Source organism: Pygocentrus nattereri, chromosome 20, assembly GCF_015220715.1.
Source record: "Pygocentrus nattereri isolate fPygNat1 chromosome 20, fPygNat1.pri, whole genome shotgun sequence".
Lineage (NCBI taxonomy): Eukaryota > Metazoa > Chordata > Actinopteri > Characiformes > Serrasalmidae > Pygocentrus > Pygocentrus nattereri.
In genome coordinates, this window is record NC_051230.1 from 231,435 (window position 1) to 259,217 (window position 27,783).

The window sequence follows — 27,783 nt, forward strand, 5'->3', positions numbered from 1 at the left end:
GAACTTTAACAAATCCTGACACACAGGATGAATTTATTTTCATCTCCAGAATCAAACTATGAAGTTGGAGCAGAAAAATAATGTACTAAATAAAAAAATAAATCAGAGCAGCCACAGAAAATTTTAATACTCAGAAGATTGTTTAATTTCTGTGGAAGTAAAACTTTATCAGCCAATCCGAAACCGCTGTAGAAACATAGCTCCACTTTTAAAGGCTGAAAAAAACTCTTACACCCGTGATAAACAAACTTCAGTGTGAATTTATAAAACCTCAAATAATCTAACAACACACCAGCAACACAAACTAGAGCACAGCGGTCGCTCGTTATCCCCTCCCTTTAAAACCGCTCTACTCCATGAGAAGAAAGCACATTTCTGTAAAGTATGATTTCGAAGATTTCTGCGCTGCTTCAGACGGTTTTATCTGAACGTCTCTCATGTCTCCATCTCTGCAGCCCTCTGCTGGTCAGTGCGTGTCCTGCCCATGGTGCGTTTGTACACTCTGCAGGTCAGTATGCAGGACTGTCTGTGGGATGGTCTCTGGCTCTGAGTGAGGGTCTCCTGGTGAAAAACTCACAGTTTGAACCCTGAATGGATGGCGACGACTCCTCCTGTCAAATTGACATATTGGACCCGGAAGAAACCAGCTTCCTCTATCATCTCCTTAAATGTCTCCTGAGGAAAACGACAAAAATGACAATTAATGAGGAACTTCATTTGTGCTTCCTGACGAAAATGCAAAGTGCAGCTTGGAGCAGCTTCCATATGGTTGCTAGACTGTTGAAAAGCAGCTACTATGGTATCTTAAGTGTTGCTTAGTGGTTACTATAGTATCTCAGGTGGTTGACATGGTGTAGCTAGGTGGTTGATATGGTATTGCTTGGATGTGGTATCTCGGATGGTTAATATGGAGTTGCTAGGTGGTTACTATAGGATCTCAGTTGGTTACTGGGTGCTTTGCAATGTGCAATCATCAATAAAAGGCAGCACTAAGTCAACATCAATAAAAGAGGATAAACAGAGAAATCTGAGGATAAATCGATGCACCACCACTAACGGTGGGAGCGGCTACACGATACAGTATCACTATAGTCAGCCACAATATGATTCTACTGTACTATTTAAAGATTCACTAGAAGTACTGTCATACAACATTACAACATACTGCAACATATTAGGGTAAGAGAAGCTCCTGTGATGTTTTCAGTAAAATTAACAATATACATGTGCTCATAACAATAATATGTGCAAACCATTTAACTATATTATCCAACATTGAAGATGTGTGTTTTAATTTAGAGATGATACAGAACTGTAAATTTAAATCAGCATGTTTACATTATTGTGCATTACAATGTACATTATTAGGAAATGTATAACTCATTAACATAGCTATGCAAATTTATATATTTTTATTCATATTACTCACAAAATTTCTTACAACTAAAACATTAACAACCTGAAATACTGAGCATCGCAACTGAAACTCTTTATGAGATACTTGATTCTTTATCTTCATCAACCAAACCTGCCATAGAAGCCTGGCTGTGATCTTGAGCTCTGTTTAATCTGCGTGTAAACACAGTCACTAAAGCAGCTTTTAATCATGAGAAAATCACAAAATTTCAGCCTTTTCTCTCTCAGAGCAATGCAGAGAAACTTGTAGCTGCGTTTGTTCAGCAGAGTTGATCACTGTAATGTTCTCCTTACTGGAGAAGAGAGTCCATCCTCTAGAACCCGTACAGAACGCAGCAGTCAACACAGAGAGCTCATATCAACCCTTTTACACACTAAACTCTCTCTGAAAGGTCCAGACAGTCTGTGCAAAGATCTGCTGCTGGTATTCAAAGTTCTAAATGACAAAACTCCTGAATGCGTCTCTGTTTATGATCTTAGATCTGATTCTGACCTTCTGAACACCTTCAGTAAAACACAGAAAACATGGAAAGACTTTAGAAATAGAATAACAAATGGTGGAGCTCAGTTCAGCTTTTATTAGACAGTCAAGCTCAGAGCTCACTTTTAATAAACACCTGAAAACTCTGAGCTTCAGTCAAACTCTCCGTCTCTTTAACTCTGAGAGAGTTTGACTGAAGCTCAGAGTTAAAGAGGAGGAGAGTTTGACTGAAGCTCAGAGTTAAAGAGGAGGAGAGTTTGACTGAAGCTCAGAGTTAAAGAGGAGGAGAGTTTTACTGAAGCTCAGAGTTAAAGAGGAGGAGAGTTTTACTGAAGCTCAGAGTTAAAGAGGAGGAGAGTTTTACTGAAGCTCAGAGTTAAAGAGACGGAGAGTTTTAGTGAAGCTCAGAGTTAAAGAGGAGGAGAGTTTTAGTGAAGCTCAGAGTTAAAGAGGAGGAGAGTTTTAGTGAAGCTCAGAGTTAAAGAGGAGGAGAGTTTTAGTGAAGCTCAGAGTTAAAGAGGAGGAGAGTTTTAGTGAAGCTCAGAGTTAAAGAGGAGGAGAGTTTTAGTGAAGCTCAGAGTTAAAGAGGAGGAGAGTTTTAGTGAAGCTCAGAGTTAAAGAGGAGGAGAGTTTTAGTGAAGCTCAGAGTTAAAGAGGAGGAGAGTTTTAGTGAAGCTCAGAGTTAAAGAGGAGGAGAGTTATAGTGAAGCTCAGAGTTAAAGAGGAGAAGAGTTTTAGTGAAGCTCAGAGTTAAAGAGGAGAAGAGTTTTAGTGAAGCTCAGAGTTAAAGAGGAGGAGAGTTTTAGTGAAGCTCAGAGTTAAAGAGGAGGAGAGTTTTAGTGAAGCTCAGAGTTAAAGAGGAGGAGAGTTTTAGTGAAGCTCAGAGTTAAAGAGGAGGAGAGTTTTAGTGAAGCTCAGAGTTAAAGAGGAGGAGAGTTTTACTGAAGCTCAGAGTTAAAGAGGAGGAGAGTTTTACTGAAGCTCAGGGTTAAAGAGGAGGAGAGTTTGACTGAAGCTCAGAGTTAAAGAGGAGGAGAGTTTTACTGAAGCTCAGAGTTAAAGAGGAGGAGAGTTTTAGTGAAGCTCAGAGTTAAAGAGGAGGAGAGTTTTACTGAAGCTCAGAGTTAAAGAGGAGGAGAGTTTTACTGAAGCTCAGAGTTAAAGAGGAGGAGAGTTTTACTGAAGCTCAGAGTTAAAGAGACGGAGAGTTTGACTGAAGCTCAGAGTTAAAGAGGAGGAGAGTTTTAGTGAAGCTCAGAGTTAAAGAGGAGGAGAGTTTTAGTGAAGCTCAGAGTTAAAGAGGAGGAGAGTTTGACTGAAGCTCAGAGTTAAAGAGGAGGAGAGTTTGACTGAAGCTCAGAGTTAAAGAGGAGGAGAGTTTGACTGAAGCTCAGAGTTAAAGAGGAGGAGAGTTTTACTGAAGCTCAGAGTTAAAGAGGAGGAGAGTTTTAGTGAAGCTCAGAGTTAAAGAGGAGGAGAGTTTTACTGAAGCTCAGAGTTAAAGAGGCGGAGAGCATTTATTAATCTATTAGTCCAACAATGGGCTTAATACACATTAAATGTATTAATAACTGTGGCCTGATTAAAGACATTTAATTTCCACGTTTTTCTCTGTATCTGATAAAACTTATAAATTAGCAGTGCAGGCTAACAAAGCGCCCAATGATTATGTCTGAAAACAACAGAAACATTCAAAACACGAGACCAGATCAAACTAACAGATTACAGATTAAAGTTAATGATAAACATCTGTCAGATGAGCACGAGGCTGTTGTAAAAGAAACTTTCAGAAAAATAAACACACGACCGGAATTTACGGAACTTATACGAGTCTACAGACGCGAGACGCATTACCTGGTCAGGAAACCTGCGGATGCTCTCCACCAGGTACTGATACGATTTCCAGTCTCCAGCGATCACCTCCCCTAAAACTGGAATCATCTGGAAACTGTACGCATCATACAGTCTGCAAAACAACAACCGGATCATCACCACCATCATCACCACTACCACCAACATCATCACGATCACCACCAGCAACATCATCATCATCATCATCATCATCTCAAACTGAAATGCAGCGAGCATCAAAATTAGCATGACCTGACACTCTAGGTGTTAGCATCAATATCGGCTGATATACAAAATTTCAAATTCAGTATCTGATACTCAAATATATAGTTTATATCTATCTATCTACACACACACACACACACACACACACACACACATCTCTATATAGGTTAAGATTTCCTAACTGGAGATAAGAGGCTGTAAGATCAGATAAGATTCCTATATTAGGATCAGATTTGATCCTATAATATCAATCTGTGAAAAATCTCATCTTGACCAAAAAGATCGTAACTTAAGACTAAAGAGAGGAAGTTTGATCCAGACCCGGAGGGCATTTTAACTCTGAGTGTAAACAGGTTCTGGGTTCTCACTGATGTGGTTCTGATGTATCTGACGGTTCTCCTACCTGGACAGCAGCGGGTTGGACACTTTACTGAACTCCAGACACATGAAGCGTCCGCCAGGCTTCAGAACTCGCAGAGCTTCCTGCAGAGCCTGAACACACAGAGCTGATCAGCGCTGACCCTCCGCACCTCCCGCAACACTCAACACATACAACGGAACTGGAGTCCGTTTATCTTCTCTGACTCCGAGTTCAACGACAGCAGGCTCTCACTGCTCTCACTGCTCATCACAGCACTCGCACTGCCTTCACACTGACCGTTTTCATGGGACGTGTGGAAAAGACACATTTTGTGCACCACACTTCGGGTGAGTCTTGGCGCAGCCAATAGGAGAGCAGTAGGCGTGTCTGGTAGTTCCAGTCACTACCTGAAAGTCTAGTTTTATCAGAGAGCACCGCCCACTTTCACGCCCAACCAGCAAGCACTGGGCGGTCAGCGGAGTGCAAACCGTGTTCGGTGTGAAAAGCAGCTTCAAACAAAAACACAGAACCTCATAACTGAGTGAAACAGGACGATGCCCTGCTCAGTCTTTAATAAACAGCTGTTCATTTACTCTTTAAGCCACTGGATGAAAAGCCTGTGCAAAAGACATGACAGTTTATATTGTACGCTTCATGTTTTTTACCCCAGTGTGTTAAACTCAGCAAATAAATGGTATTAAAACATGCAGCAGTGAGTCTGTAGAGCATGAGTGACTTATTCGCTCAGAAAATCAACACATACATGGAAATTGACCAGGGTGCACAAACTTTTGCACACAACTATGTATTTAGCACTTATGAGCTAACAGAACAGTGCAGCTGGGGGTGCACAAAGACTTGAGGACACCCAGAGTAAAGCATATGACTGAAGGTGAGACAGTGAGTGTTTACAGCACCCATGTGTTGGTGATGGGATCACGTCTGGAATCACCGCCATGGATTACGATCGGGTCAGATTTGGATGTACTGGGAGGAGTTTGGCTGCACTGTGGGGGAGATTCGGATGCGTTTATGCTGCTCTATCACATCTCAGATCAGATCTGTATTTATTATATATTATTTATTATATCTGTGTTTAAATGCGTCTCGGCAGCGTTATCACTTGCACTTTTATGCAGCCTCATCCAGATATAATCCTGATACTCAGGACGCTTGAAATGACCAGGCGTAAACGGGGTCAGAAAGGGCATCACTGCACTACAGCGTTCATTACAGAACAGCCAAAAAATTCAGAATTAAAAGCCGTGACTGACCAGCGCCGTTACTCCGCTGAGCTATGACGTGCGTCTCTACCTGCTCGATGTGAGTGACGTTGCGGATGCCGAACGCGATGGTGTAAACGTCAAACTGATCGTCGTTGAACGGGAGCTCCTCTGCGTCCCCGACCACCCACGACAAACCTGCACACACAATAAACACAGTGACCAGGTCAGCACTCCAGCGGCGACACAGCTCTGCAGAGGTCAGCGCCGAACATCAGCTTCTATAAATTCTCACTACCTCACGTCGGTTTCCGTCTTTCATGAAGGTGAAATAAAGAAGACGAACACATTTCATGGTGATCGTGTCAAAACCTCATATCTCCGATTTTTAACAAAAATAATTCCAAAGCTGCTTTTTATATTCGGAGAACAGTAGAGACTTTACAAAACACGACGTGACGGTATCTTCACATAAATCATGAAAGAGAGCACCGTTTGATCCCCTGTGCTTAAAACAAAAGATTCACTAAACTATAAACAAAGAAAAAGGAGCAGAATGATGAATGGACAAATAAAAATAAGACTGTAAAACTACACGCTGCAGATTCATACTGGATTAAAATCACTCCACAATTATTACCGTCAGACTGTAAAACTACACGCTGCAGATTCATACTGGATTAAAATCACTCCACAATTATTACCGTCAGACTGTAAAACTACACGCTGCAGATTCATACTGGATTAAAATCACTCCACAATTATTACCGTCAGACTGTAAAACTACACGCTGCAGATTCATACTGGATTAAAATCACTCCACAATTATTACAGTCAGACTGTAAAACTACACGCTGCAGATTCATACTGGATTAAAATCACTCCACAATTATTACAGTCAGACTGTAAAACTACACGCTGCAGATTCATACTGGATTAAAATCACTCCACAATTATTACAGTCAGACTGTAAAACTACACGCTGCAGATTCATACTGGATTAAAATCACTCCACAATTATTACAGTCAGACTGTAAAACTACACGCTGCAGATTCATACTGGATTAAAATCGCTCCACAATTATTACAGTCAGACTGTAAAACAACACGCTGCAGATTCATACTGGATTAAAATCGCTCCACAATTATTACAGTCAGACTGTAAAACAACACGCTGCAGATTCATACTGGATTAAAATCGCTCCACAATTATTACAGTCAGACTGTAAAACTACACGCTGCAGATTCATACTGGATTAAAATCGCTCCACAATTATTACAGTCAGACTGTAAAACTACACGCTGCAGATTCATACTGGATTAAAATCGCTCCACAATTATTACAGTCAGACTGTAAAACTACACGCTGCAGATTCATACTGGATTAAAATCGCTCCACAATTATTACAGTCAGACTGTAAAACTACACGCTGCAGATTCATACTGGATTAAAGTCGCTCCACAATTATTACAGTCAGACTGTAAAACTACACGCTGCAGATTCATACTGGATTAAAGTCGCTCCACAATTATTACAGTCAGACTGTAAAACTACACGCTGCAGATTCATACTGGATTAAAATCGCTCCACAATTATTACAGTCAGACTGTAAAACTACACGCTGCAGATTCATACTGGATTAAAATCGCTCCACAATTATTACAGTCAGACTGTAAAACTACACGCTGCAGATTCATACTGGATTAAAATCGCTCCACAATTATTACAGTCAGACTGTAAAACTACACGCTGCAGATTCATACTGGATTAAAATCGCTCCACAATTATTACAGTCAGACTGTAAAACTACACGCTGCAGATTCATACTGGATTAAAGTCGCTCCACAATTATTACAGTCAGACTGTAAAACTACACGCTGCAGATTCATACTGGATTAAAGTCGCTCCACAATTATTACAGTCAGACTGTAAAACTACACGCTGCAGATTCATACTGGATTAAAGTCGCTCCACAATTATTACAGTCAGACTGTAAAACTACACGCTGCAGATTCATACTGGATTAAAGTCGCTCCACAATTATTACAGTCAGACTGTAAAACTACACGCTGCAGATTCATACTGGATTAAAATCACTCCACAATTATTACAGTCAGACTGTAAAACTACACGCTGCAGATTCATACTGGATTAAAGTCGCTCCACAATTATTACAGTCAGACTGTAAAACTACACGCTGCAGATTCATACTGGATTAAAATCACTCCACAATTATTACAGTCAGACTGTAAAACTACACGCTGCAGATTCATACTGGATTAAAATCGCTCCACAATTATTACAGTCAGACTGTAAAACTACACGCTGCAGATTCATACTGGATTAAAATCGCTCCACAATTATTACAGTCAGACTCTAAAACTACACGCTGCAGATTCATACTGGATTAAAATCGCTCCACAATTATTACAGTCAGACTGTAAAACAACACGCTGCAGATTCATACTGGATTAAAATCGCTCCACAATTATTACAGTCAGACTGTAAAACAACACACTGCAGATTCATACTGGATTAAAATCGCTCCACAATTATTACAGTCAGACTGTAAAACTACACACTGCAGATTCATACTGGATTAAAATCGCTCCACAATTATTACAGTCAGACTGTAAATCTACACACTGCAGATTCATACTGGATTAAAATCGCTCCACAATTATTACAGTCAGACTGTAAATCTACACGCTGCAGATTCATACTGGATTAAAATCGCTCCACAATTATTACAGTCAGACTGTAAAACTACACGCTGCAGATTCATACTGGATTAAAATCGCTCCACAATTATTACAGTCAGACTGTAAAACTACACGCTGCAGATTCATACTGGATTAAAATCGCTCCACAATTATTACAGTCAGACTGTAAAACTACACGCTGCAGATTCATACTGGATTAAAGTCGCTCCACAATTATTACAGTCAGACTGTAAAACTACACGCTGCAGATTCATACTGGATTAAAATCGCTCCACAATTATTACAGTCAGACTGTAAAACTACACGCTGCAGATTCATACTGGATTAAAGTCGCTCCACAATTATTACAGTCAGACTGTAAAACTACACGCTGCAGATTCATACTGGATTAAAGTCGCTCCACAATTATTACAGTCAGACTGTAAAACTACACGCTGCAGATTCATACTGGATTAAAGTCGCTCCACAATTATTACAGTCAGACTGTAAAACTACACGCTGCAGATTCATACTGGATTAAAATCGCTCCACAATTATTACAGTCAGACTGTAAAACTACACGCTGCAGATTCATACTGGATTAAAATCGCTCCACAATTATTACAGTCAGACTGTAAAACTACACGCTGCAGATTCATACTGGATTAAAATCGCTCCACAATTATTACAGTCAGACTGTAAAACTACACGCTGCAGATTCATACTGGATTAAAATCGCTCCACAATTATTACAGTCAGACTGTAAAACTACACGCTGCAGATTCATACTGGATTAAAATCGCTCCACAATTATTACAGTCAGACTGTAAAACTACACGCTGCAGATTCATACTGGATTAAAATCGCTCCACAATTATTACAGTCAGACTGTAAAACTACACACTGCAGATTCATACTGGATTAAAGTCGCTCCACAATTATTACAGTCAGACTGTAAAACTACACACTGCAGATTCATACTGGATTAAAATCACTCCACAATTATTACAGTCAGACTGTAAAACTACACGCTGCAAATTCATACTGGATTAAAATCGCTCCACAATTATTACAGTCAGACTGTAAAACTACACGCTGCAGATTCATACTGGATTAAAATCGCTCCACAATTATTACAGTCAGACTGTAAAACTACACGCTGCAGATTCATACTGGATTAAAATCGCTCCACAATTATTACAGTCAGACTGTAAAACTACACGCTGCAGATTCATACTGGATTAAAATCGCTCCACAATTATTAGTCAGACTGTAAAACTACACACTGCAGATTCATACTGGATTAAAATCGCTCCACAATTATTACAGTCAGACTGTAAATCTACACACTGCAGATTCATACTGGATTAAAATCACTCCACAATTATTACAGTCAGACTGTAAATCTACACACTGCAGATTCATACTGGATTAAAATCACTCCACAATTATTACAGTCAGACTGTAAATCTACACACTGCAGATTCATACTGGATTAAAATCACTCCACAATTATTACAGTCAGACTGTAAAACTACACGCTGCAGATTCATACTGGATTAAAATCGCTCCACAATTATTACAGTCAGACTGTAAAACTACACGCTGCAGATTCATACTGGATTAAAATCGCTCCACAATTATTACAGTCAGACTGTAAAACTACACACTGCAGATTCATACTGGATTAAAATCGCTCCACAATTATTACAGTCAGACTGTAAAACTACACACTGCAGATTCATACTGGATTAAAGTCGCTCCACAATTATTACAGTCAGACTGTAAAACTACACACTGCAGATTCATACTGGATTAAAATCGCTCCACAATTATTACAGTCAGACTGTAAAACTACACACTGCAGATTCATACTGGATTAAAATCGCTCCACAATTATTACAGTCAGACTGTAAAACTACACGCTGCAGATTCATACTGGATTAAAATCGCTCCACAATTATTACAGTCAGACTGTAAAACTACACGCTGCAGATTCATACTGGATTAAAATCGCTCCACAATTATTACAGTCAGACTGTAAAACTACACGCTGCAGATTCATACTGGATTAAAATCGCTCCACAATTATTACAGTCAGACTGTAAAACTACACGCTGCAGATTCATACTGGATTAAAATCGCTCCACAATTATTACAGTCAGACTGTAAAACTACACGCTGCAGATTCATACTGGATTAAAGTCGCTCCACAATTATTACAGTCAGACTGTAAAACTACACACTGCAGATTCATACTGGATTAAAGTCGCTCCACAATTATTACAGTCAGACTGTAAAACTACACGCTGCAGATTCATACTGGATTAAAATCACTCCACAATTATTACAGTCAGACTGTAAAACTACACGCTGCAGATTCATACTGGATTAAAATCACTCCACAATTATTACAGTCAGACTGTAAAACTACACGGTGCAGATTCATACTGGATTAAAATCGCTCCACAATTATTACAGTCAGACTGTAAAACTACACGGTGCAGATTCATACTGGATTAAAATCGCTCCACAATTATTACAGTCAGACTGTAAAACTACACGGTGCAGATTCATACTGGATTAAAATCGCTCCACAATTATTACAGTCAGACTGTAAAACTACACGGTGCAGATTCATACTGGATTAAAATCGCTCCACAATTATTACAGTCAGACTGTAAAACTACACGCTGCAGATTCATACTGGATTAAAATCGCTCCACAATTATTACAGTCAGACTGTAAAACAACACACTGCAGATTCATACTGGATTAAAATCGCTCCACAATTATTACAGTCAGACTGTAAATCTACACACTGCAGATTCATACTGGATTAAAATCACTCCACAATTATTACAGTCAGACTGTAAATCTACACACTGCAGATTCATACTGGATTAAAATCACTCCACAATTATTACAGTCAGACTGTAAAACTACACACTGCAGATTCATACTGGATTAAAATCGCTCCACAATTATTACAGTCAGACTGTAAAACTACACGCTGCAGATTCATACTGGATTAAAATCGCTCCACAATTATTACAGTCAGACTGTAAAACTACACGCTGCAGATTCATACTGGATTAAAATCGCTCCACAATTATTACAGTCAGACTGTAAAACTACACGCTGCAGATTCATACTGGATTAAAATCGCTCCACAATTATTACAGTCAGACTGTAAAACTACACGCTGCAGATTCATACTGGATTAAAATCGCTCCACAATTATTACAGCCAGACTGTAAAACTACACACTGCAGATTCATACTGGATTAAAGTCGCTCCACAATTATTACAGTCAGACTGTAAAACTACACGCTGCAGATTCATACTGGATTAAAATCGCTCCACAATTATTACAGTCAGACTGTAAAACTACACGCTGCAGATTCATACTGGATTAAAATCGCTCCACAATTATTACAGTCAGACTGTAAAACTACACGCTGCAGATTCATACTGGATTAAAATCGCTCCACAATTATTACAGTCAGACTGTAAAACTACACGCTGCAGATTCATACTGGATTAAAATCGCTCCACAATTATTACAGTCAGACTGTAAAACTACACGCTGCAGATTCATACTGGATTAAAATCGCTCCACAATTATTACAGTCAGACTGTAAAACTACACGCTGCAGATTCATACTGGATTAAAGTCGCTCCACAATTATTACAGTCAGACTGTAAAACTACACACTGCAGATTCATACTGGATTAAAGTCGCTCCACAATTATTACAATCAGACTGTAAAACTACACACTGCAGATTCATACTGGATTAAAATCACTCCACAATTATTACAGTCAGACTGTAAAACTACACGCTGCAGATTCATACTGGATTAAAATCGCTCCACAATTATTACAGTCAGACTGTAAATCTACACACTGCAGATTCATACTGGATTAAAATCGCTCCACAATTATTACAGTCAGACTGTAAATCTACACGCTGCAGATTCATACTGGATTAAAATCGCTCCACAATTATTACAGTCAGACTGTAAAACTACACGCTGCAGATTCATACTGGATTAAAATCGCTCCACAATTATTACAGTCAGACTGTAAAACTACACGCTGCAGATTCATACTGGATTAAAATCGCTCCACAATTATTACAGTCAGACTGTAAAACTACACGCTGCAGATTCATACTGGATTAAAGTCGCTCCACAATTATTACAGTCAGACTGTAAAACTACACGCTGCAGATTCATACTGGATTAAAGTCGCTCCACAATTATTACAGTCAGACTGTAAACTACACGCTGCAGATTCATACTGGATTAAAGTCGCTCCACAATTATTACAGTCAGACTGTAAAACTACACGCTGCAGATTCATACTGGATTAAAGTCGCTCCACAATTATTACAGTCAGACTGTAAAACTACACGCTGCAGATTCATACTGGATTAAAGTCGCTCCACAATTATTACAGTCAGACTGTAAAACTACACGCTGCAGATTCATACTGGATTAAAATCGCTCCACAATTATTACAGTCAGACTGTAAAACTACACACTGCAGATTCATACTGGATTAAAATCGCTCCACAATTATTACAGTCAGACTGTAAAACTACACGCTGCAGATTCATACTGGATTAAAATCGCTCCACAATTATTACAGTCAGACTGTAAAACTACACGCTGCAGATTCATACTGGATTAAAATCGCTCCACAATTATTACAGTCAGACTGTAAAACTACACGCTGCAGATTCATACTGGATTAAAATCGCTCCACAATTATTACAGTCAGACTGTAAAACTACACGCTGCAGATTCATACTGGATTAAATCGCTCCACAATTATTACAGTCAGACTGTAAAACTACACACTGCAGATTCATACTGGATTAAAATCACTCCACAATTATTACAGTCAGACTGTAAAACTACACGCTGCAGATTCATACTGGATTAAAATCGCTCCACAATTATTACAGTCAGACTGTAAAACTACACGCTGCAGATTCATACTGGATTAAAATCGCTCCACAATTATTACAGTCAGACTGTAAAACTACACGCTGCAGATTCATACTGGATTAAAATCGCTCCACAATTATTACAGTCAGACTGTAAAACTACACACTGCAGATTCATACTGGATTAAAATCGCTCCACAATTATTACAGTCAGACTGTAAATCTACACACTGCAGATTCATACTGGATTAAAATCACTCCACAATTATTACAGTCAGACTGTAAATCTACACACTGCAGATTCACAGTCAGACTGTAAATCTACACACTGCAGATTCATACTGGATTAAAATCACTCCACAATTATTACAGTCAGACTGTAAATCTACACACTGCAGATTCATACTGGATTAAAATCACTCCACAATTATTACAGTCAGACTGTAAAACTACACGCTGCAGATTCATACTGGATTAAAATCGCTCCACAATTATTACAGTCAGACTGTAAAACTACACGCTGCAGATTCATACTGGATTAAAATCGCTCCACAATTATTACAGTCAGACTGTAAAACTACACACTGCAGATTCATACTGGATTAAAATCGCTCCACAATTATTACAGTCAGACTGTAAAACTACACACTGCAGATTCATACTGGATTAAAGTCGCTCCACAATTATTACAGTCAGACTGTAAAACTACACACTGCAGATTCATACTGGATTAAAATCGCTCCACAATTATTACAGTCAGACTGTAAAACTACACACTGCAGATTCATACTGGATTAAAATCGCTCCACAATTATTACAGTCAGACTGTAAAACTACACACTGCAGATTCATACTGGATTAAAATCGCTCCACAATTATTACAGTCAGACTGTAAAACTACACGCTGCAGATTCATACTGGATTAAAATCGCTCCACAATTATTACAGTCAGACTGTAAAACTACACGCTGCAGATTCATACTGGATTAAAATCGCTCCACAATTATTACAGTCAGACTGTAAAACTACACGCTGCAGATTCATACTGGATTAAAATCGCTCCACAATTATTACAGTCAGACTGTAAAACTACACGCTGCAGATTCATACTGGATTAAAATCGCTCCACAATTATTACAGTCAGACTGTAAAACTACACGCTGCAGATTCATACTGGATTAAAGTCGCTCCACAATTATTACAGTCAGACTGTAAAACTACACACTGCAGATTCATACTGGATTAAAGTCGCTCCACAATTATTACAGTCAGACTGTAAAACTACACGCTGCAGATTCATACTGGATTAAAATCACTCCACAATTATTACAGTCAGACTGTAAAACTACACGGTGCAGATTCATACTGGATTAAAATCACTCCACAATTATTACAGTCAGACTGTAAAACTACACGGTGCAGATTCATACTGGATTAAAATCGCTCCACAATTATTACAGTCAGACTGTAAAACTACACGGTGCAGATTCATACTGGATTAAAATCGCTCCACAATTATTACAGTCAGACTGTAAAACTACACGGTGCAGATTCATACTGGATTAAAATCGCTCCACAATTATTACAGTCAGACTGTAAAACTACACGCTGCAGATTCATACTGGATTAAAATCGCTCCACAATTATTACAGTCAGACTGTAAAACTACACACTGCAGATTCATACTGGATTAAAATCGCTCCACAATTATTACAGTCAGACTGTAAAACAACACACTGCAGATTCATACTGGATTAAAATCGCTCCACAATTATTACAGTCAGACTGTAAATCTACACACTGCAGATTCATACTGGATTAAAATCACTCCACAATTATTACAGTCAGACTGTAAATCTACACACTGCAGATTCATACTGGATTAAAATCACTCCACAATTATTACAGTCAGACTGTAAAACTACACACTGCAGATTCATACTGGATTAAAATCGCTCCACAATTATTACAGTCAGACTGTAAAACTACACGCTGCAGATTCATACTGGATTAAAATCGCTCCACAATTATTACAGTCAGACTGTAAAACTACACGCTGCAGATTCATACTGGATTAAAATCGCTCCACAATTATTACAGTCAGACTGTAAAACTACACGCTGCAGATTCATACTGGATTAAAATCGCTCCACAATTATTACAGCCAGACTGTAAAACTACACACTGCAGATTCATACTGGATTAAAGTCGCTCCACAATTATTACAGTCAGACTGTAAAACTACACGCTGCAGATTCATACTGGATTAAAATCGCTCCACAATTATTACAGTCAGACTGTAAAACTACACGCTGCAGATTCATACTGGATTAAAATCGCTCCACAATTATTACAGTCAGACTGTAAAACTACACGCTGCAGATTCATACTGGATTAAAATCGCTCCACAATTATTACAGTCAGACTGTAAAACTACACGCTGCAGATTCATACTGGATTAAAATCGCTCCACAATTATTACAGTCAGACTGTAAAACTACACGCTGCAGATTCATACTGGATTAAAATCGCTCCACAATTATTACAGTCAGACTGTAAAACTACACGCTGCAGATTCATACTGGATTAAAGTCGCTCCACAATTATTACAGTCAGACTGTAAAACTACACACTGCAGATTCATACTGGATTAAAGTCGCTCCACAATTATTACAGTCAGACTGTAAAACTACACACTGCAGATTCATACTGGATTAAAATCACTCCACAATTATTACAGTCAGACTGTAAAACTACACGCTGCAGATTCATACTGGATTAAAATCACTCCACAATTATTACAGTCAGACTGTAAAACTACACGCTGCAGATTCATACTGGATTAAAATCACTCCACAATTATTACAGTCAGACTGTAAAACTACACGCTGCAGATTCATACTGGATTAAAATCACTCCACAATTATTACAGACAGACTGTAAAACTACACACTGCAGATTCATACTGGATTAAAATCACTCCACAATTATTACAGTCAGACTGTAAAACTACACGCTGCAGATTCATACTGGATTAAAATCACTCCACAATTATTACAGTCAGACTGTAAAACTACACACTGCAGATTCATACTGGATTAAAATCACTCCACAATTATTACAGTCAGACTGTAAAACTACACGCTGCAGATTCATACTGGATTAAAATCACTCCACAATTATTACAGTCAGACTGTAAAACTACACGCTGCAGATTCATACTGGATTAAAATCACTCCACAATTATTACAGTCAGACTGTAAAACTACACACTGCAGATTCATACTGGATTAAAATCACTCCACAATTATTACAGTCAGACTGTAAAACTACACGCTGCAGATTCATACTGGATTAAAATCGCTCCACAATTATTACCGTCAGACTGTAAAACTACACACTGCAGATTCATACTGGATTAAAATCGCTCCACAATTATTACAGTCAGACTAAAACTACACACTGCAGATTCATACTGGATTAAAATCGCTCCACAATTATTACAGTCAGACTGTAAAACTACACACTGCAGATTCATACTGGATTAAAATCACTCCACAATTATTACCGTCAGACTGTAAAACTACACGCTGCAGATTCATACTGGATTAAAATCACTCCACAATTATTACAGTCAGACTGTAAAACTACACACTGCAGATTCATACTGGATTAAAACCACTCCACAATTATTACAGTCAGACTGTAAAACTACACACTGCAGATTCATACTGGATTAAAATCGCTCCACAATTATTACCATCAGACTAAAACTACACACTGCAGATTCATACTGGATTAAAATCGCTCCACAATTATTACCGTCAGACTGTAAAACTACACACTGCAGATTCATACTGGATTAAAATCACTCCACAATTATTACCATCAGACTGTAAAACTACACACTGCAGATTCACACTGGATTAAAATCAAGCCACAATTATTACCGTCAGACTGTAAAACTACACACACTGCAGATTCATACTGGATTACAATCACTCCACAATTATTACAGTCAGACTGTAAAACTACACACTGCAGATTCATACTGGATTAAAATCACTCCACAATTATTACAGTCAGACTGTAAAACTACACACTGCAGATTCATACTGGATTAAAATCACTCCACAATTATTAGTCAGACTGTAAAACTACACACTGCAGATTCATACTGGATTAAAATCACTCCACAATTATTACAGTCAGACTGTAAAACTACACACACTGCAGATTCTTACTGGATTAAAATCTCTCCACAATTATTACAGTCAGACTGTAAAACTACACACTGCAGATTCATACTGGATTAAAACCACTCCACAATTATTACAGTCAGACTGTAAAACTACACACTGCAGATTCATACTGGATTAAAATCGCTCCACAATTATTACCGTCAGACTGTAAAACTACACACTGCAGATTCATACTGGATTAAAATCACTCCACAATTATTACAGTCAGACTAAAACTACACACTGCAGATTCATACTGGATTAAAATCGCTCCACAATTATTACAGTCAGACTGTAAAACTACACACTGCAGATTCATACTGGATTAAAATCACTCCACAATTATTACCGTCAGACTGTAAAACTACACGCTGCAGATTCATACTGGATTAAAATCACTCCACAATTATTACCGTCAGACTGTAAAACTACACGCTGCAGATTCATACTGGATTAAAATCACTCCACAATTATTACAGTCAGACTGTAAAACTACACACTGCAGATTCATACTGGATTAAAATCACTCCACAATTATTACAGTCAGACTGTAAAACTACACACACTGCAGATTCTTACTGGATTAAAATCTCTCCACAATTATTACAGTCAGACTGTAAAACTACACACTGCAGATTCATACTGGATTAAAATCTCTCCACAATTATTACAGTCAGACTGTAAAACTACACACTGCAGATTCATACTGGATTAAAACCACTCCACAATTATTACAGTCAGACTGTAAAACTACACACTGCAGATTCATACTGGATTAAAATCGCTCCACAATTATTACCGTCAGACTGTAAAACTACACACTGCAGATTCATACTGGATTAAAATCACTCCACAATTATTACAGTCAGACTAAAACTACACACTGCAGATTCATACTGGATTAAAATCGCTCCACAATTATTACCGTCAGACTGTAAAACTACACGCTGCAGATTCATACTGGATTAAAATCACTCCACAATTATTACCGTCAGACTGTAAAACTACACGCTGCAGATTCATACTGGATTAAAATCAATCCACAATTATTACAGTCAGACTGTAAAACTACACACTGCAGATTCATACTGGATTAAAATCGCTCCACAATTATTACCGTCAGACTGTAAAACTACACACTGCAGATTCATACTGGATTAAAATCGCTCCACAATTATTACAGTCAGACTAAAACTACACACTGCAGATTCATACTGGATTAAAATCGCTCCACAATTATTACAGTCAGACTGTAAAACTACACACTGCAGATTCATACTGGATTAAAATCGCTCCACAATTATTACCGTCAGACTGTAAAACTACACGCTGCAGATTCATACTGGATTAAAATCACTCCACAATTATTACAGTCAGACTGTAAAACTACACACTGCAGATTCATACTGGATTAAAACCACTCCACAATTATTACAGTCAGACTGTAAAACTACACACTGCAGATTCATACTGGATTAAAATCGCTCCACAATTATTACCATCAGACTAAAACTACACACTGCAGATTCATACTGGATTAAAATCGCTCCACAATTATTACCGTCAGACTGTAAAACTACACACTGCAGATTCATACTGGATTAAAATCACTCCACAATTATTACCATCAGACTGTAAAACTACACACTGCAGATTCACACTGGATTAAAATCAAGCCACAATTATTACCGTCAGACTGTAAAACTACACACACTGCAGATTCATACTGGATTACAATCACTCCACAATTATTACAGTCAGACTGTAAAACTACACACTGCAGATTCATACTGGATTAAAATCACTCCACAATTATTACAGTCAGACTGTAAAACTACACACTGCAGATTCATACTAGATTAAAATCACTCCACAATTATTAGTCAGACTGTAAAACTACACACTGCAGATTCATACTGGATTAAAATCACTCCACAATTATTACAGTCAGACTGTAAAACTACACACACTGCAGATTCTTACTGGATTAAAATCACTCCACAATTATTACAGTCAGACTGTAAAACTACACACACTGCAGATTCTTACTGGATTAAAATCTCTCCACAATTATTACAGTCAGACTGTAAAACTACACACTGCAGATTCATACTGGATTAAAACCACTCCACAATTATTACAGTCAGACTGTAAAACTACACACTGCAGATTCATACTGGATTAAAATCGCTCCACAATTATTACCGTCAGACTGTAAAACTACACACTGCAGATTCATACTGGATTAAAATCACTCCACAATTATTACAGTCAGACTAAAACTACACACTGCAGATTCATACTGGATTAAAATCGCTCCACAATTATTACAGTCAGACTGTAAAACTACACACTGCAGATTCATACTGGATTAAAATCACTCCACAATTATTACCGTCAGACTGTAAAACTACACGCTGCAGATTCATACTGGATTAAAATCACTCCACAATTATTACAGTCAGACTGTAAAACTACACACTGCAGATTCATACTGGATTAAAACCACTCACAATTATTACAGTCAGACTGTAAAACTACACACTGCAGATTCATACTGGATTAAAATCACTCCACAATTATTACAGTCAGACTGTAAAACTACACACTGCAGATTCATACTGGATTAAAATCGCTCCACAATTATTACCGTCAGACTGTAAAACTACACACTGCAGATTCATACTGGATTAAAATCGCTCCACAATTATTACAGTCAGACTAAAACTACACACTGCAGATTCATACTGGATTAAAATCGCTCCACAATTATTACAGTCAGACTGTAAAACTACACACTGCAGATTCATACTGGATTAAAATCGCTCCACAATTATTACCGTCAGACTGTAAAACTACACGCTGCAGATTCATACTGGATTAAAATCACTCCACAATTATTACCGTCAGACTGTAAAACTACACACTGCAGATTCACACTGGATTAAAATCAAGCCACAATTATTACCGTCAGACTGTAAAACTACACACACTGCAGATTCATACTGGATTACAATCACTCCACAATTATTACAGTCAGACTGTAAAACTACACACTGCAGATTCATACTGGATTACAATCACTCCACAATTATTACAGTCAGACTGTAAAACTACACACTGCAGATTCATACTGGATTAAAATCACTCCACAATTATTAGTCAGACTGTAAAACTACACACTGCAGATTCATACTGGATTAAAATCACTCCACAATTATTACAGTCAGACTGTAAAACTACACACACTGCAGATTCTTACTGGATTAAAATCTCTCCACAATTATTACAGTCAGACTGTAAAACTACACACTGCAGATTCATACTGGATTAAAACCACTCCACAATTATTACAGTCAGACTGTAAAACTACACACTGCAGATTCATACTGGATTAAAATCGCTCCACAATTATTACCGTCAGACTGTAAAACTACACACTGCAGATTCATACTGGATTAAAATCACTCCACAATTATTACAGTCAGACTAAAACTACACACTGCAGATTCATACTGGATTAAAATCGCTCCACAATTATTACAGTCAGACTGTAAAACTACACACTGCAGATTCATACTGGATTAAAATCACTCCACAATTATTACCGTCAGACTGTAAAACTACACGCTGCAGATTCATACTGGATTAAAATCACTCCACAATTATTACAGTCAGACTGTAAAACTACACACTGCAGATTCATACTGGATTAAAACCACTCCACAATTATTACAGTCAGACTGTAAAACTACACACTGCAGATTCATACTGGATTAAAATCACTCCACAATTATTACAGTCAGACTGTAAAACTACACACACTGCAGATTCTTACTGGATTAAAATCTCTCCACAATTATTACAGTCAGACTGTAAAACTACACACTGCAGATTCATACTGGATTAAAATCGCTCCACAATTATTACAGTCAGACTGTAAAACTACACACTGCAGATTCATACTGGATTAAAACCACTCCACAATTATTACCGTCAGACTGTAAAACTACACACTGCAGATTCATACTGGATTAAAATCGCTCCACAATTATTACCGTCAGACTGTAAAACTACACACTGCAGATTCATACTGGATTAAAATCACTCCACAATTATTACAGTCAGACTAAAACTACACACTGCAGATTCATACTGGATTAAAATCGCTCCACAATTATTACAGTCAGACTGTAAAACTACACGCTGCAGATTCATACTGGATTAAAATCACTCCACAATTATTACCGTCAGACTGTAAAACTACACGCTGCAGATTCATACTGGATTAAAATCACTCCACAATTATTACAGTCAGACTGTAAAACTACACACTGCAGATTCATACTGGATTAAAACCACTCCACAATTATTACAGTCAGACTGTAAAACTACACACTGCAGATTCATACTGGATTAAAATCGCTCCACAATTATTACCGTCAGACTAAAACTACACACTGCAGATTCATACTGGATTAAAATCGCTCCACAATTATTACCGTCAGACTGTAAAACTACACACTGCAGATTCATACTGGATTAAAATCACTCCACAATTATTACAGTCAGACTGTAAAACTACACACTGCAGATTCATACTGGATTAAAATCACTCCACAATTATTACCATCAGACTGTAAAACTACACACTGCAGATTCACACTGGATTAAAATCAAGCCACAATTATTACCGTCAGACTGTAAAACTACACACACTGCAGATTCATACTGGATTACAATCACTCCACAATTATTACAGTCAGACTGTAAAACTACACACTGCAGATTCATACTGGATTAAAATCACTCCACAATTATTACAGTCAGACTGTAAAACTACACACTGCAGATTCATACTGGATTAAAATCACTCCACAATTATTAGTCAGACTGTAAAACTACACACTGCAGATTCATACTGGATTAAAATCACTCCACAATTATTACAGTCAGACTGTAAAACTACACACACTGCAGATTCTTACTGGATTAAAATCTCTCCACAATTATTACAGTCAGACTGTAAAACTACACACTGCAGATTCATACTGGATTAAAATCTCTCCACAATTATTACAGTCAGACTGTAAAACTACACACTGCAGATTCATACTGGATTAAAACCACTCCACAATTATTACAGTCAGACTGTAAAACTACACACTGCAGATTCATACTGGATTAAAACCACTCCACAATTATTACAGTCAGACTGTAAAACTACACACTGCAGATTCATACTGGATTAAAATCTCTCCACAATTATTACCGTCAGACTGTAAAACTACACACTGCAGATTCATACTGGATTAAAATCACTCCACAATTATTACCGTCAGACTGTAAAACTACACACTGCAGATTCATACTGGATTAAAATCACTCCACAATTATTACCGTCAGACTGTAAAACTACACACTGCAGATTCATACTGGATTAAAATCACTCCACAATTATTACCGTCAGACTGTAAAACTACACACTGCAGATTCATACTGGATTAAAATCACTCCACAATTATTACAGTCAGACTGTAAATCTACACACTGCAGATTCATACTGGATTAAAATCACTCCACAATTATTACAGTCAGACTGTAAAACTACACACTGCAGATTCATACTGGATTAAAATCACTCCACAATTATTACAGTCAGACTGTAAAACTACACACTGCAGATTCATACTGGATTAAAATCACTCCACAATTATTAGTCAGACTGTAAAACTACACACTGCAGATTCATACTGGATTAAAATCACTCCACAATTATTACAGTCAGACTGTAAAACTACACACACTGCAGATTCTTACTGGATTAAAATCTCTCCACAATTATTACAGTCAGACTGTAAAACTACACACTGCAGATTCATACTGGATTAAAATCTCTCCACAATTATTACAGTCAGACTGTAAAACTACACACTGCAGATTCATACTGGATTAAAACCACTCCACAATTATTACAGTCAGACTGTAAAACTACACACTGCAGATTCATACTGGATTAAAACCACTCCACAATTATTACCGTCAGACTGTAAAACTACACACTGCAGATTCATACTGGATTAAAATCTCTCCACAATTATTACCGTCAGACTGTAAAACTACACACTGCAGATTCATACTGGATTAAAATCACTCCACAATTATTACAGTCAGACTGTAAAACTACACACTGCAGATTCATACTGGATTAAAATCACTCCACAATTATTACCGTCAGACTGTAAAACTACACACTGCAGATTCATACTGGATTAAAATCACTCCACAATTATTACAGTCAGACTGTAAATCTACACACTGCAGATTCATACTGGATTAAAATCACTCCACAATTATTACAGTCAGACTGTAAAACTACACACTGCAGATTCATACTGGATTAAAATCACTCCACAATTATTACAGTCAGACTGTAAAACTACACACTGCAGATTCATACTGGATTAAACTGACTGGATCTCTGACTGTACCTGTGGTGATTCCAGCTGTCTCCGCTCGCTCTTTTCCCACCTTCAGCATTTCCTTATTGATATCACACACCACAGCCCTGGACTCAGCAGGCTCCTCACCCTCAGAGCCATAGCCAGCGGCGATTTCCTGCCAGGAAGGCGTCTGATTGGCTCGCGCTCTGTGCCGCAGCTGTCCCTCTCTGACGGAGCGCGTGTACTCCAGGAACCGGAACGATATGTCACCTAAAACAGAACCAAACATTTCATACGGTTCTTTTGCCCAATCTGCTCTGTTTATTCAGAGAGAGTTCTGTGTCCAGTGGCAGTGCTAGATATAGTGCTAGTTCATTTATCTAGAACAATACACAGACTAAAGTACATGACTCAGATACAACAGCAGAACTAGAACCTCAGAGGAAGATCAGTTGAGCCAATAGTTTAGGATCAGAACGGAACGGAACCCGATCAATATGTACAGCAACTTCTCCCACTTAAACTTAAACTCTTTGGCCGTTTGATTTGGACCACCAGAGAGTCACTTCCTGCCCCCAGGAGACCCCTGACATGGCCGCAATACGACATTAATGAGGATATGTTTAATAACATAATAATCATGCTGACACCTTTATTAACGAACCAGAAATGTGCCTTTCCCGAAGGAAAAGCAGGATAGCTGCGCAGCGGATACTATGGAAGTCAATAGAAGGAACAAGGGGTGAAAAACCTACATATGGAAGAGTGCAGGTCAGTAACGCGGTGGATTTGATCTTGTGGACCTGTGCTGAATGAGTCCATGTACACTGTACAGTGTCTTTATTACATAAAATTTAACACTAATAATATTAATAATTAGTACATAAGGAATCATGTAACTCTAATTTTATATATATATATATATATATATATATATATATATATATATATATATATATATATATATATATATATATATATATATCCATCCATCCATCCATCCATCCATCCATCCATCCGCTTCTCCGTCAGGGTCGCAGGGGGTGCTGGAGCCTATCCCAATACACACACACACACACACACACACACACACTACCACAAATACCACAGACTCTTTTTAAATGTTTTTCTCCGTCTTTTTGCGCCCCTCCCCAAAGCGTTGTGCACTCCTGACATAAATGACAATAATAATGAATATTTCAATTAATTGTGATATTGGACCTTCTATTCATCTTCATTAAACAAGACTAAAATATGTTTAAAGTATGACATTAAGAACATTATTAATACAGAATTTTATGAATAATACTGTAATCCCCCCTCCACCCCTCATTCCATAAAGTTTGTGCACCCCTAGATTAACCCAAGAAATGACATTAATAACATTAATAGCAGGTAATATTGTTAACTGCATACGTAATATTACAGCTTCTATTACTCTTTATTATAAAAGACTAAAAGCATCAGCCGTGAGCAGTGGACGCTGAATGCCGGCATTGCTGTGGTTACTGGCAGATGCTGCCGTTACCATGGTTACCTGTGCCTCCAGCTGTGTCCAGCAGTTTTAATCCAGGCTGAGGGTTCATGAGGCGAAGCAGCGAGTCCTTCCACAGCCGGTGGATCCCGAGACTCATTGCATCGTTCATCACATCGTATTTCTGAGCCACGCTTTCAAACACCTTGTACACTGACACGCGCACACACACACACACACACACACACAAACACACACACACAGAGACAGAGACACACAGAGACACACAGAGACAGAGACACACAGAGACACACAGAGACACACACACAGAGACAGAGACACACAGAGACAGAGACACACAGACAAAGACACACAGAGACAAAGACACACAGAGACAAAGACACACACACAGAGACACACACAGACACAGAGACACACACAGACAGAGACACACACACACAGAGACACACACACACAGAGACACACACACACACACACACAGAGACACACACACACAGAGACACACACACACACAGAGACACACACACACACAGAGACACACACACACAAACAAACAGGCAGGAATACCGTGTGAAACCTCAGATCTGTGAGGAAAAGCCCTTCAGTCTTTAACATAATTTGTTAGGGGAATCCAGGGTTCTAAAGGACTTCATTACAGAACCTACAGAACCCCTACTCCACCTACAGCCCAGCAGGGTTACGGTCGCAGCTCATTGAGCAGAACCCGTCCCTACTCCACCTACAGCCCGGCGGGGTTACGGTCGCAGCTCATTGAGCAGAACCCGTCCCTACTCCAGCTACAGCCCGGCGGGGTTAAGGTCCCAGCTCATGGAGCAGAACCCGTCCCTACTCCAGCTACAGCCCGGCGGGGTTACGGTCCCAGCTCATGGAGCAGAACCCGTCCCTACTCCAGCTACAGCCCGGCGGGGTTACGGTCGCAGCTCATGGAGCAGAACCCGTCCCTACTCCAGCTACAGCCCGGCGGGGTTACGGTCCCAGCTCATGGAGCAGAACCCGTCCCTACTCCAGCTGCAGCCCGGCGGGGTTACGGTCCCAGCTCATGGAGCAGAACCCGTCCCTACTCCAGCTGCAGCCCGGCGGGGTTACGGTCCCAGCTCATGGAGCAGAACCCGTCCCTACTCCAGCTGCAGCCCGGCGGGGTTACGGTCCCAGCTCATGGAGCAGAACCCGTCCCTACTCCAGCTGCAGCCCGGCGGGGTTACGGTCGCAGCTCATGGAGCAGAACCCGTCCCTACTCCAGCTGCAGCCCGGCGGGGTTACGGTCCCAGCTCATGGAGCAGAACCCGTCCCTACTCCAGCTACAGCCCGGCGGGGTTACGGTCCCAGCTCATGGAGCAGAACCCGTCCCTACTCCAGCTACAGCCCGGCGGGGTTACGGTCCCAGCTCATGGAGCAGAACCCGTCCCTACTCCAGCTGCAGCCCGGCGGGGTTACGGTCCCAGCTCATGGAGCAGAACCCGTCCCTACTCCAGCTACAGCCCGGCGGGGTTACGGTCCCAGCTCATGGAGCAGAACCCGTCCCTACTCCAGCTACAGCCCGGCGGGGTTACGGTCCCAGCTCATGGAGCAGAACCCGTCCCTACTCCAGCTACAGCCCGGCGGTGCTGACCCACCTCTCTCTGCTTTCTCTCCCTCCGGAACCGACTCGAACCCGAAGTGCGTGCTCCTGCCTGCCGCGGCTCCGCTGCAGCACCGGTACGCTGACACTTCTGTGCGGAACGTCGAGTTTCCGAGCGGGTTTCTCGGCCCGAACCTCGCGCTTCGGTTCCGGATCTGTACTATTCTCCTCGGGAGCTCCTTAAAGGACGCCGCCATGTTGGCGGTGAGTGTAAGCCCTAACGTCATATTTCCGCGACAACCCGCTTTTGTAGTTCGGCGACGCGCTAATGAACTACAAAGTACGAGTTTTGTCGCGGCATCTGCGTTTTAGCGCTGTTTACTCAAATAGACAACTCGATGAGCATCTCATATGACGCAGTGTTTCCGCTCAAGACCAAATTTGGCTTTAGTCCCAGGACTTTTATTTTAGTGGGCGTTTCTAGAGAGAATTCAGACAGACAGACGGACGGACAGACAGATAAAATGTCTGTTTCTCAAAAGCTTTTAATCAGTTTTCAAAAATTCCTCTGTGGAAAAAATGAATGGAGTTTTGAAGAAAACCAGCAGAGGGCGCAGTTCTCCCTGTAGAGGCCATGTGAGCAGTCAGTGCAGTCGGGCATCGGTAGTGTTTCAGCTACACACACACGCACACACACACGACACGCACACACACACATTCATAGATTTCCCCTACAATTTAGATTTTGGGGGGTCTCGGTTTTCTCCAAGTCGTCCAGTCTGAACTTCTGAAGTTCTGTTAGCATCTT

The 27,783-nt window shown here is 39.5% G+C and overlaps 1 protein-coding gene across 1 annotated transcript; it reads right to left on the reverse strand.

Moving 5' to 3' along the window:
• coq5 (coenzyme Q5, methyltransferase) lies at window positions 1-27,266 on the reverse strand. Its single transcript, XM_037531353.1, has 7 exons — window positions 27,031-27,266; window positions 25,439-25,588; window positions 23,950-24,171; window positions 5,649-5,755; window positions 4,377-4,465; window positions 3,752-3,863; window positions 1-675 (listed from the first exon to the last, which is right to left on the reverse strand). The coding sequence occupies exons 1-7, from the start codon at window positions 27,260-27,262 to the stop codon at window positions 574-576; spliced, it is 1,014 nt and encodes a 337-aa protein (XP_037387250.1). The 5' UTR covers window positions 27,263-27,266; the 3' UTR covers window positions 1-573.
• Window positions 27,267-27,783: the final 517 nt, after the last annotated feature.